Source organism: Branchiostoma floridae, chromosome 1 (assembly GCF_000003815.2).
Source record: "Branchiostoma floridae strain S238N-H82 chromosome 1, Bfl_VNyyK, whole genome shotgun sequence".
Taxonomy (NCBI): Eukaryota; Metazoa; Chordata; class Leptocardii; order Amphioxiformes; family Branchiostomatidae; genus Branchiostoma; species Branchiostoma floridae.
Window position 1 is genome coordinate 731,109 of NC_049979.1, and position 11,749 is coordinate 742,857.

The following is an 11,749-nucleotide window of genomic DNA, read 5'->3' on the forward strand; positions in this document are numbered from 1 at the left end:
AGTCCACCCAGCCATTATCTTCTTCATAGACACACATACACAGACACAGAGACACACACACACACACATACAAAAACACACAGACACACACACACATACACACACAGACACAGACAGACACACACACAGACAGACACACACACACAAACACACACCTGTACGATTGGCTGTAAAACTTGGTAGAAATTACTATAAACTCTACTCTACTTCACTCTTGTTTATTTTCTTCCACCCGCAAGCGCCAAAACGTGTGAATGCCTAATAAAATCTGTTAATTTTCTAATCGGTCCAACATCCGGTCCACCTATTTTTTTCAGGTCCATTTTTTTCTGGACCGGTCCAATAAGAAAAACCGGTTTTGTACCGGTACGCTGTACCGATACCTAGCTAAATTAGCCGTTCAACCAACAATGGCATGGGAATTAGTGGTTTGACAAATGAGAGTGGCTGTATCTCAGTCAAACACTTTATACTTTATATATATTTTCATTTTGCATTTCCTCTTTGTGACAGAGGTGACCTGGGTTATGGAATGGTCTATTTGAGCAATCCTACATGTATCTACATTTTTTCCTTATGCATGAGCTAACTTCTACTGAGAAAATCCAGTCCTTACTTGATGTCCAGAGTCAGCTCCTGTACAATACTCTTAGTCGGGACGTCTGTAAGCTCTGAAACAGGGAGGACCAGTTCACAGTTGTCATCATAGCATACATTTTCACTCATGAATTTGCTTTGAAAACGAACCAAGTACATGTACATCGTTGAAGAGGTTCATCAGTCAAGTAAGTCAATAAACTAATTCCATCAGTGACTCTTAAAAACATTGTAAAATACATGCCTCCAAATTTTCTGCTCAGTACTTGTTGATCTTGAATGGCCTACTCTCCCCTCCAAGTGATCTCAGGAGACTAGGCCGTGATGAAGATGTACTGAGGGGACACTGAAAATTTGAAGGTACGTGTTTTATGTGTTTTCAAGATTCTTGTAGAATTATTCTATTGAACCAACTAGTTTTTCCAATGTCTCACCTTCTGCAAATTCTTCTTGAGCAGCAGCTTCTCCTTCCTACAGAGAATATAAAAAAATGAGTTATCAAATTGTATAGTTAAGATTAAGTTAAAATTAAAGTTTAAGTTTCAGTCCTTCCTGCACCAAATGGTACATGGGGCAGCGCTCACCTTTGGCCACACAGCCTTGTGCAATAGCTACAGCTAGTTCAGTGGCAGTGATTTGTGTGTTCAAGTACCATTCTCATCATCAATAAAGTCAAAGTCAAATGTGCTAAGCAGAGAAAGCAGTATGTACCATCTTTAAAAGTCTTTTTTTGACCTGGCTGTGGATCAAACTCACGACCTACATTGTATCAACAGCAAAGCAAACACTCTACCCAATGGGCCATTGTTAAAGTATGACTTAAAAAAATATGACCTGCTATGGAGTAAGAAAAGTTTCACTCACTGCTTTAGCTTTCTCCTCTTCTGCCTGAGTCATTTCTACAACCATGTAGTCCTCTGGCCTGGTGGAAGATGTAAACAATTTGATGTAAGATCTCATTCATGTATTATCTGAGTGGGTACCAGTTCCAGATGTTCCTTTTTTTTGGACTTGAACCCAAACGTTTTTACAAGTCCAGAACCGGTCTGGCACAACAATACACAGCAGTATATATTAAGTTATACCCAGGGCTCGAAATACTACAATACTAAAATATTACAAATTCTACCTGCACCACTCTGAAATACTTTTTTCTGCATACCTGCACTGGTGCAGGTAACATTGAATATTACTTGCACAAGACAAATTTTACCTGCACCACTTTTTTGGAATTTAGGAAGTATTGATCATACTAAAATTGTTCAGGAACCATTGCTATTTTTTTTTCTTTTATACTTTATAGGTAGTAACATTCAATGCAGCTAATAACATTCCATATACACTTACATCATAAGACATGTATGTATAAAACCCAGTACATGGACCAGTGCAGGTTAGGTGCAGGTAGACACCAGAAATACCTGCACAGCTCCAATTTCACCTGCACTAACCTGCATATGCAGGTGGTATTTCAAGCCCTGATAAAACAGACAAACAAACAAACAAACAAAGAAGCGAACCCACTTGATGATCTCGCCGTAGTCGTCCCACTTGACCCTCTCCTCGGGTGCGGGGAACATGGGGTACGCTTTCTTGGCCTGCTTGAAGAACCCGCCCTTCCTGCCACCCTCCGCCTGCATCATTAGATCATGCTTCGCCACGCCCTTCACCCCGCCCGGGAAGCTGGACCCCTCCACCTCCATCTCATCCTCACTTTCACTGGTGTCCGACTCATCTCTGGGAAAAAAGGGAAAGTGATTCTAAAAAACATGTGAAAGTGAGATCTCCATCTCTCAGGTGGTAAGACAGGGAATGTAGGTGAGAAGGAAAGTGATCTTTAACCAGTGAGAGTAACCCCTCCATCTCTATCTCTTCCTCAGTTTCACTCATCTCTGGGATAAAGAAGTAGACAAAGGTGAGAAGAAAATGAAAGTGAATGTAACCTCTACACCTCCATCTCATCCTCACTTTCACTGGTGTCCAACTAATCTCTGGGTCAACATAGGTGAAAAGGTGATCTTGAGACAAGGAAAGGGTAATTGAACCCTCCACCACCCTCTCACTCTTACTGTTGTCTGATTTACTTCTGGGATCACAGGTGGCAAGAAAGTTTTTCTTTGCTTCTCTGGCATAACTGGTAAACCACCTTTAGGAGTAACACACCGGTTTTGTACAGTAAGGTACAAGCTGTGTAAGACCAGACTGTAGGTTTGATCCATGAAAACGGAAGTACCTTTCCCACGGGCACAACATTGGAGCCTGTTAGGGATTCAAACACATGACCTTTAGATTTCAGTAAACATCCTTGCCACTTTGAAAAGTGAAGGTGATCTGGAACAAGTGAAAAAGACGCATCCGTTTCATTCTCAGTGGTGTCTGACACATCACTGAGAAGATGCATCACTTAGCTGACCGAACAGCACATAGAGTACTGCATGCAAAACTTACCCCTTTGCCTTTGATTCTCTTCTCTTTTTCTCTTCCTTTTCTTTCTTCTCTTCCTGCAGGTACTCTTCCAGCTCGGGTCCCTCAAGCCGAACTCTTTTTCTCGCCTAGAAGAGAAAAGGTTGAAGTACTTCATAAAAATCACTTTGAAAAAGCAGAGATAAACTTTCCTTCTTTCGTTTGATTCTACTTTATTTTACAAAAGTTCACACCTTTAAGACTTACTCATAATGCAGTGATTATGCATCTACTAACAGCAATGGCCCTACAATAAAGTCACATTTTCAAGGCCTTCCATTTAGACTATACTCCTGATCAACTAAGGTTGGCGCTGGTTCAGTCGTTGTCTGGAATCAGTCCTATTCTATCTCCAGTTTGCTACTTCTATCACATCCAAGCAGAATATGAATTTCCCGACTTTGAATTTTCAAAATCTATATTCGGCTTTTTAAGTCTAGTAAGGCAACCTCATGACTAACTCCCAACCATGGTCAGGAGAAGGTTGAGAGACCATGGTCGGCTATGTGTGACAGGGGCTTAACTCCTAACCATGGTCTGGAGAAGGTTGGGAGGCCATGGTAGGCTATGTGTGACAGGGGCTTTACTCCCAACCATGGTCTGGAGAAGGTTGGGAGGCCATGGTAGGCTATGTGTGACAGGGGCTTAACTCTCAACCATGGTCAGGAGAAGGTTGAGAGACCATGGTCGGCTATGTGTGACAGGGGCTTAACTCTCAACCATGGTCAGGAGAAGGTTGGGAGGCCATGGTCGGCTATGTGTGACAGGGGCTTTAGCGAGCCAAGATCTACCTTTACAGTTGTCAGAAGTAAGACTGGACTGCTCACCTGTAAGGTGTAGTGAGCTAAGATCTACCTGTACAGTTGTCGGAAGTAAGACTGAACTGCTCACCTGTAAGGTGAATGTCTTCATCTTGGGGTTGTCGATCAGCATCCTCCCCAGGGTGCCGGGGCCGGGCCGCGACGTCAGCACCACAGTGTTCTTTTGGTTCTGACACCACTGCACGAACAGCTCCCGTGAGAACCCTGACTCCAGATCGGGCACGGATGCAAGAACAACCTACACACAAGAAAATTGACAACATCACTGTAGTGTAAGTTCTGTCTACAGTCAGTACCGTGTTCTTTAGCTGGTTCTGACACCACTGCACGAACAACTCCCGCGAAAACCTGGACTCCAAATCGGGCACTGATGCAAGAACAACCTGAACACGACAAGAAAACAGACAACATAACTGTAGTGTAAGTTCTGTCTACAGGCAGTACCACCGTGATCTTTAGCTGGTTCTGACACCACTGCACGAACAACTCCCGCGAAAACCCGGACTCCAGGTCGGGCACGGATGCGAGAACAACCTACACACAAGAAAACAGACAGCATAAGCGTAACTTGTAAGTTCTGTCTACAGTCAGCACCAGTGCTCTTCAGCAGGTTCTGACACCACTGCACGAACAGCTCCCGCGAGAACCCAGATTCCAGGTCGGGCACTGACGCTAGAACAACCTACACACGACAAGAAAACAGACAACATAAGTGTAGTGTAACTTCTGTCTACAGTCAGTCCCAGTGTTCTTCTGGTTCTGACACCACTGCACGAACAGCTCCCGCGAGAACCCGGATTCCAGATCGGGCACGGATGCAAGAACAACCTACACACAAAGAAACAGACAACATAAGCGTAACTTGTGAGTTCTGTCTACAGGCAGTACCACGGTGTTCCTCTGGTTCTGACACCACTGCACGAACAGCTCCCGCGAGAACCCGGACTCCAGGTCGGGCACTGACGCTAGAACAACCTGAACACAACAAGAAAACAGACAACATAAGTGTAGTGTAACTTCTGTCTACAGGCAGTACCACAGTGTTCTTCAGCAGGTTCTGACACCACTGACACTGTACGAACAGCTCCCGTGAGAACCCGGACTCAAGATCAGGCACTGATGCGAGAACAACCTAAACACGACAAGAAAACAGACAACATAGTGTAGTGTACATCTCATGTACTACATTGTGAAGTATTTATGTGTTCTGCCAGTTCATTCTTGTGACACTGATGAAAAGTGATGGATGTTGTTGGGGCTAGGGGGCCTTGGTCCAAGATGGCGGCTTCCTTTGGAGTTTCCATGATTGTGGTTGGAATCTATCCTAATCCTCAACATGGATAGCCTTTGGAAGCCGAAAAACTACCACAGCACATAGAGTAGACAGGGTTTACAGTGATTTTCAGTTTATTTTTGGTTCCTGTCGACTAGATAGTGACAAATTTTCAATCATCCGGAATAAGGCATGGGCTGCCCTCCCACCCTTTGCATCTGAGTTCTCGGACATAATTTTTTTTTCCTTCGTTACTCGGCGCTGGAAGTTTCCTCCACCCCGGACATCAAGCCACCCCTGCTACTGTCTGCCGAGGAGTAAACCTCGTTAATAAATCCTGCTTTATTTCACGGGAAGTGGAGGTTCAAGCGGCATTCATCGACAGACTGGTGATAAAATGGCGCTGGACCTGTGACTACGCAGAGGATTGGACCTGCTCGGCGACGGTAGTTCCTATGACAACCATCAACAAACTGAAGGTTTTTCACGCACCGAACATATCGTTCTTGAACTGGTACAACAATGGGTAGGCACACCTGCCCCAGTTAGAGGGGAACTGTGAAAAAATGACAGGAGGAGTTGCGACCCCTGCATTACAACTCGCAATAGAAAGAGTCAAAACATGACTAGCTTTCCCAACCTCGAAAATTCGTCATGCGGTATTGTAAAGGAAAGACTGCTCAGATGCAAGAAAACCTTGCTAGTATCAACTTTTAACACTAGAACCCTGAACTCAGCTTCCAAATTGGGTGAAACTGCTGCATTGGCAAACGAGTATAGCATTGATATTGTGTGTATACAGGAGCACAGATTATGTCATGATGATGTTATTATTCAGCACAAGGATATGGGTAATGGCTGGAAATTACTCATAAGTTCTGCAGAAAAAGGGTCAAATAATGCAACAATTAGAGGTGTTGGCTTATTACTTAGCCCGAAAGCTTATAAATGTTTAAACTCTGTTGAAAGCATTAGCCCTAGGATTATTGTTGCCAATTTTGAAGGAAATCCAGCCACTACCGTGATATCATGTTATAGCCCCACTAATGCGACAGATGAAGAAGAGGTCAGAGAGTTTTACTCGGCTCTTGCTGACACAGTAAAAGAAATTCCTAAACATAATGTTTGCATTGTGGGAGGGGACATGAATGCAAAGATAGGTCAACCAGATTCTAAAGGATCTAGTTATCATAGCGAAACTAATAGAAATGGCAAATACCTCCTAGAATTCATAAATGAATGCAACATGTTAAACCTCAGCATTAACTACACCAAGAAAAAAGGGAAACTTTGGAGTTTTTCCTACCCCAACGGTGAGCGTGCCCAGATTGACTACCTTCTGATTAACAAAAAATGGAGGAACAGTGCACTTAACTGCGAAGCATATAATAGCTTTTCAAATATTAAATCTGACCATAGGATAGTAACAGCTAAATTCAGACTGAGTTTGAGAGCACCTAAACGACAATCTGAAAGGGGCACAAGATACGACTGGGGTAAACTACTAAATGACGCTGAAGTTAATGTAGCATATACAAATGAAGCCAAGAGGAATTTTGTTGAGCTTAACGACCTTGATGAGACCAAAAATGCTAACTCAATCTATGCAAATGTCATAAGAGCACACGAAGAAGCAGCAGATTTACATGTCCCAATTAAGCCAAAAGTAAGGAAGCGTGTGCCCTGGGCTTATGATAAGAACATTTTGGATAAACGGGAAGCTCTAAGGAAGGCAACTGTAGAACAAAAGAGTGAAGTCGAGATAAACAAAATGAAGGATGAGCTTGACAAAGCATATGAGCAGGAACTTGAATCTTACATAAAGCAAAAGACTACAGTGATCCAAAGTGCCCATGAAGAACATAGAGGAGCACTGGCATGGGCCACTGTAAATGAAATAACCTCGAGAAAGAAAACCAAACAAGGGATGTTAAAGGCAAAAAGCCAACAAGAGAGAGTTAATCTATGGCATGATCATTTTTCCAAACTTCTCGGTCAACCTCCCAACATTGTAAATATACCTGTTGTACCAGTTATTGATTACATATTACCAATCAACACAAGTGACTTCACTAGGGAGGAACTTATGGACTGTATCAAGACTTTTAACAATGGTAAAACCCCTGGTCTTGACAATATACCAATAGAAGTCTGGAAGACTGAAGCCCTGATTGACCCTCTACTCGAAATTTGCAATAGAACATTTCATCAGGATAGAGCAGATGTCTGGGTAAGTAGTGGAATACTTCCACTACCAAAAAAGGGTGATCTTGGCTATACAACAAACTATAGGGGAATTAGTTTGTCAGCTACAGCAGCTAAAATCTACAACAAAATGCTTTTGCTGAGGATCAGACCTCATGTGGAACCACTACTTAGAGACAACCAAAATGGCTTTAGGCCTGGTAGGTCAACCTTATCCCAAATACTAGTATTGAGAAGGCTTATTGAAGGTATTGAGGATCAAAATCTGAAAGCAGTTATAACATTTATCGACTTCAGTAAAGCTTTCGATTCCATTCACCGTCAGAAGCTAATGGAAATTTTGAGAGGGTATGGTATACCAGACATAATCGTTGAGGCTATAAATATTCTTTATGTAGATACAAAAGCTAAAGTGCTCTCACCAGACGGTGAAACAGAGTTTTTCCAAATAACCGCTGGTGTCCTACAAGGTGATACCTTAGCTCCCTTCCTTTTTATTGTGGCTCTGGATTATGCAATGAGACAGGCCACAGAGCAACCTGAGCTCACGGGTTTTGTACTTAAACCAAGAAAGAGCAGTAGACACCCAGCTGAGTTACTAACTGACACAGACTTTGCAGATGATATAGCCCTTACTTCGAACATAGTACTAGAAGCACAGTCATTGTTGCACAAGGTTGAAAATGCCTCCAAAATTGTTGGCCTACATGCCAACGATACAAAAACTGAGTATATGGTGTTCAATCAACCTGAAGGAACCCTGATCTCAACAAAAGGTCAGGCACTTGCCTGTGTGAAAGACTTCAAGTACTTGGGTTCATGGATAAGAAACTCTAGTAAAGATGTGGATGTCAGAATTGCTCTAGCTTGGGGAGCCATGAGTAAAATGTCAGTTATATGGAAAACCGATTTAAGTCCAACAACTAAAATCAGTTTCTTTAGAGCAGCAGTAGAGTCAATTCTCCTCTATGGGTCAGAATGTTGGACTCTGACAAAAGCCCTAAAGAGAAGACTCAACGGCACATATACGAGAATGCTGAGAACTGTCCTAAAGATCTCATGGAGGGAAAAAATTAAAAACAAAGTCCTTTACAAGGATATACCGCCGATAGCCGAAACTATTCGGCAAAGGAGACTGCGTTTTGCAGGACACTGCTGGAGGAAAAAGGATGAAGTAGTGCACAAACTGTTACTGTGGAATCCGAACCACGGAAACAGGGGCAGGGGAAGACCGCGTAAGTCATACACTAAGCAGCTTGCTGAAGACACCGGTCTGGACCTGCAACAACTTCCCGCAGCGATGGATGACAAAGAGGGGTGGAGGAAACTGGTTATGTGGAGACTCCGAGCGAGCTCGCCGGAGTAAGTAAGTAAGTAGTAAGTTGCTCAAAATGGCTTGGATTTGTCTTTAGATGAGACCTCAATTTCTCACCTTGGGATCAGGAACTTTGTGCAGCTCGCTCAGACTGTGACACAGCTTCAGGTGTTTGAACTGGAACGGGTTGTTCCTGTTGTCCTCAAACACACGCATGATCTTATCACTCATCCACTCCACCTGCAGGGCAAAAACATCCATATCATCAAGAGATCAAGCTTTTTAACAACACTTGCAGCTACATGTGTACAGGTTAGGTGTGAGGGGTGAAGTCTGCTGCTGCACAGTGTTACGCTGAAGGGCAGTTTTATCCGTTATGTAGAAACAGAAGCTGGTGTGTTACACCAAAACGGCAGTTATACCAGCTATATAGACATAGAGGCAGAATATTGTACGTCAGCTATTGATAATTATTCTGTCCTGGTCAAATTACATTGTTCTTGCCTTTGTCATGATCAGCAGGGCTAGCCCTTTGTAATAGCCACAGGCTTGTTGGGCAGCCCTGGCTGTGTGCGCTGAATAGCCAAACCAGTAACTAAATAAAATAGATGTAGATGTTGGTGTGGCACATGATACATAGTACATTGAAGGTCGACTATACCGGCTATACAGGTACAGAAGCTGGTGTGTTACACTGAAGCAGAAGGGCTGTTATACTAGCTACATGTTTGATACAGACACCATTCACTAAGACAGACCGCAGAGCACAGATAATGATAATGATGCTGTGTTTACTTCCAGTCCTGCCATCTTGTTTATCATTCTAACTAATCCCTCACCTGTGACTTTGCAAACTCGACCACGTTGTAGGCTACGTTGTTCAGCAGACACAAGTTGTAGGCCTGCAGGCCGGTCTCTGCATTCTGCCAGTATTGCTCCTGTGGGACAAATATAGCAATTAGTTATATATACTAGCAAAAAAGTTGTGATGTTTCCTACCGGTAACCAATTGACAATTGAAACTTACAGTGTATTTAGTTCTTTTCTTTCCAAAGTTTTCTTAGTCCATTAAATTTCAAGACAAAATGTTTGAAAAAGTGAAGTAAGAGGCTTCTTCAGTAAGGTGAGAGTGCCTATTATGCTAGTGATAGTGCATTCCAGATTTACTACATCTTACTTTTCAAGCCAAGCACACCTGGTGACCCTTACAGTTTTTCATAAGTGTGTTGGGTTCTTTTACATGCAAAGGTTTGATAACTGAAGCTCAACCAAACAAGGGGCTGCAAGCTTTATGTCACCTTCAAAACTGCCAAATCTACATGGTACAATAAAGGCAACAATAGAGTTAATTCCAGTTGTGGCGGCCATGTTGGATTGCTGGGGTCATCCGGGGTCATGGCACCAGAACGAGACTGGGGGTGGTGCCAGCTGGGCATTCTACTATATAGGCTGTATTGCAGACATAAGTATGCCATTTTCGGGAGTGCATTTCACCCCTCTAAAGTTAATAAATGCACAATATATGCCTGTTATCTATAGAAAATATTGTTTTGGACATTTGAACTTAATTTTGGTGATATTTTTTATTAATTTTTCACATTTTTTTGACGGGTGACCTGAGAACAACTAATGTCAGTGTTTATATCCTCCATGTGCGCTGTGTATCGGTAACTGTGATTAAACCCTACAAAAACATGGAAATATCGGACTGACAGACCTTTGAGTAGAAATTTAGAAGACATTTGGCTGTTATTCTGATGATTTCTCGATGCCAAGAACCGTTAAATGCAAACTACACTCTATGGGAAAATCCTGCGGCACTCAATGGGGAAGGCAGTGTATGTACCGGGTGTGCTCCTTTACTTGTTTCCCAATTTATCTGACAGTGTTTTTATTGTTTTATTTTAGTTTAAACAACATACCCCGTAACAAAAATGTCCACATGTTGCATAACATTGTGGGATAAAATGTAGCAGATTGTTTACTGTTGTTTTTGCAATTTTTCAATGCCAAGGTGGAAAAAAAACATAACTTTGATTATAAGTGCCAGCGGAGGAGGGATTGTAGCCTGAGTGTCATCCTAGGTAGCTTATTGGGGCTCCCATACTCACCCCTCACAAACCAGAGGGGTGAGTATGGGAGCCTCGGTAACCAACTAGGATGACACTCAGGCTAGAGTCGGCCCTCACATTACTCTAAAAACGGGCTTCATGCCAGTTTCAGATCAGTGTGGGTGGAAATGTGACAGCGTTTTCACAGATGCTGCGAATATCTGTTCATAAAACTACGTATTACTAAGTTCTATCACCAATTTACCCCTGTAGCTCTTCTGCGTAGTTTGCAGAACGGATCTTGGCATCAATAAATCATCAGAACAACTGCCAAATGTCTTCTAAATTTCTACCCGCAAAGATGTCATCCCCATATTTTATGTGTTTGCAGGGTTTAATCCCAATAGTAAACCTACTATATCACAGTTACCAATACAAAGGACTCATGGATGAAATAAACACTGACACTAATTGTTCTCAGGTCACCCATTAAAAAATGTGAAAAATTGATAAAAAATATCACCAAAATCAAGTTCAAATGTCCAAAACAATATTTTCTATAGATAACAGTCAGGCATATATTGTGCAGTTGTTAACCTTAGAGGGGTGAAATGCACTCCCGAAGATGGCATACTTATGTCTGCAATACAGCCTATATAGTAGAATGCCCAGCTGGCACCACCTCCAGTCTCGTTCTGGTGCCATGACCCCGGATGACCCCGGAAATCCAACATGGCCGCCAAAACTGGAATTAACTCTATTACTGTAAAAACCACTCCCAGATGTATCCAGTGTACAGGTTCATACCATACATAATCAGGATAGGGTATTTTCCTGAGGAAACAGCATTGCATGCATGTAGCATATGGAACCAGAAAGTTAGGGGCACTGTTCGGGGTTTCAGACAGGCACTGAGAGCAAGTACTGGGCTAAAACTCTGGCAGCTTAAGGTATCTCGGTCGGCTAAATTGGCATTTTGACCTTCCACTGTTTTCTTATTAATAAATTAAGAAAGACTGGAGCC

General features: G+C 42.6%; 1 protein-coding gene across 1 annotated transcript in view; it reads right to left on the reverse strand.

Moving 5' to 3' along the window:
- LOC118421160 (cleavage and polyadenylation specificity factor subunit 2-like) overlaps window positions 1-11,749 on the reverse strand; it is a 35,551-nt gene that overhangs the window by 6,602 nt on the left and 17,200 nt on the right. Inside the window, exons 11-18 of the mRNA XM_035828324.1 lie at window positions 9,514-9,612; window positions 8,792-8,914; window positions 3,952-4,119; window positions 3,046-3,149; window positions 2,122-2,334; window positions 1,462-1,519; window positions 1,032-1,068; window positions 617-671 (exon numbers count right to left, since the gene is read on the reverse strand). Coding sequence (XP_035684217.1) covers window positions 617-671; window positions 1,032-1,068; window positions 1,462-1,519; window positions 2,122-2,334; window positions 3,046-3,149; window positions 3,952-4,119; window positions 8,792-8,914; window positions 9,514-9,612 — 857 coding nt within the window. The remainder of the gene's footprint in view (window positions 1-616; window positions 672-1,031; window positions 1,069-1,461; window positions 1,520-2,121; window positions 2,335-3,045; window positions 3,150-3,951; window positions 4,120-8,791; window positions 8,915-9,513; window positions 9,613-11,749) is intronic.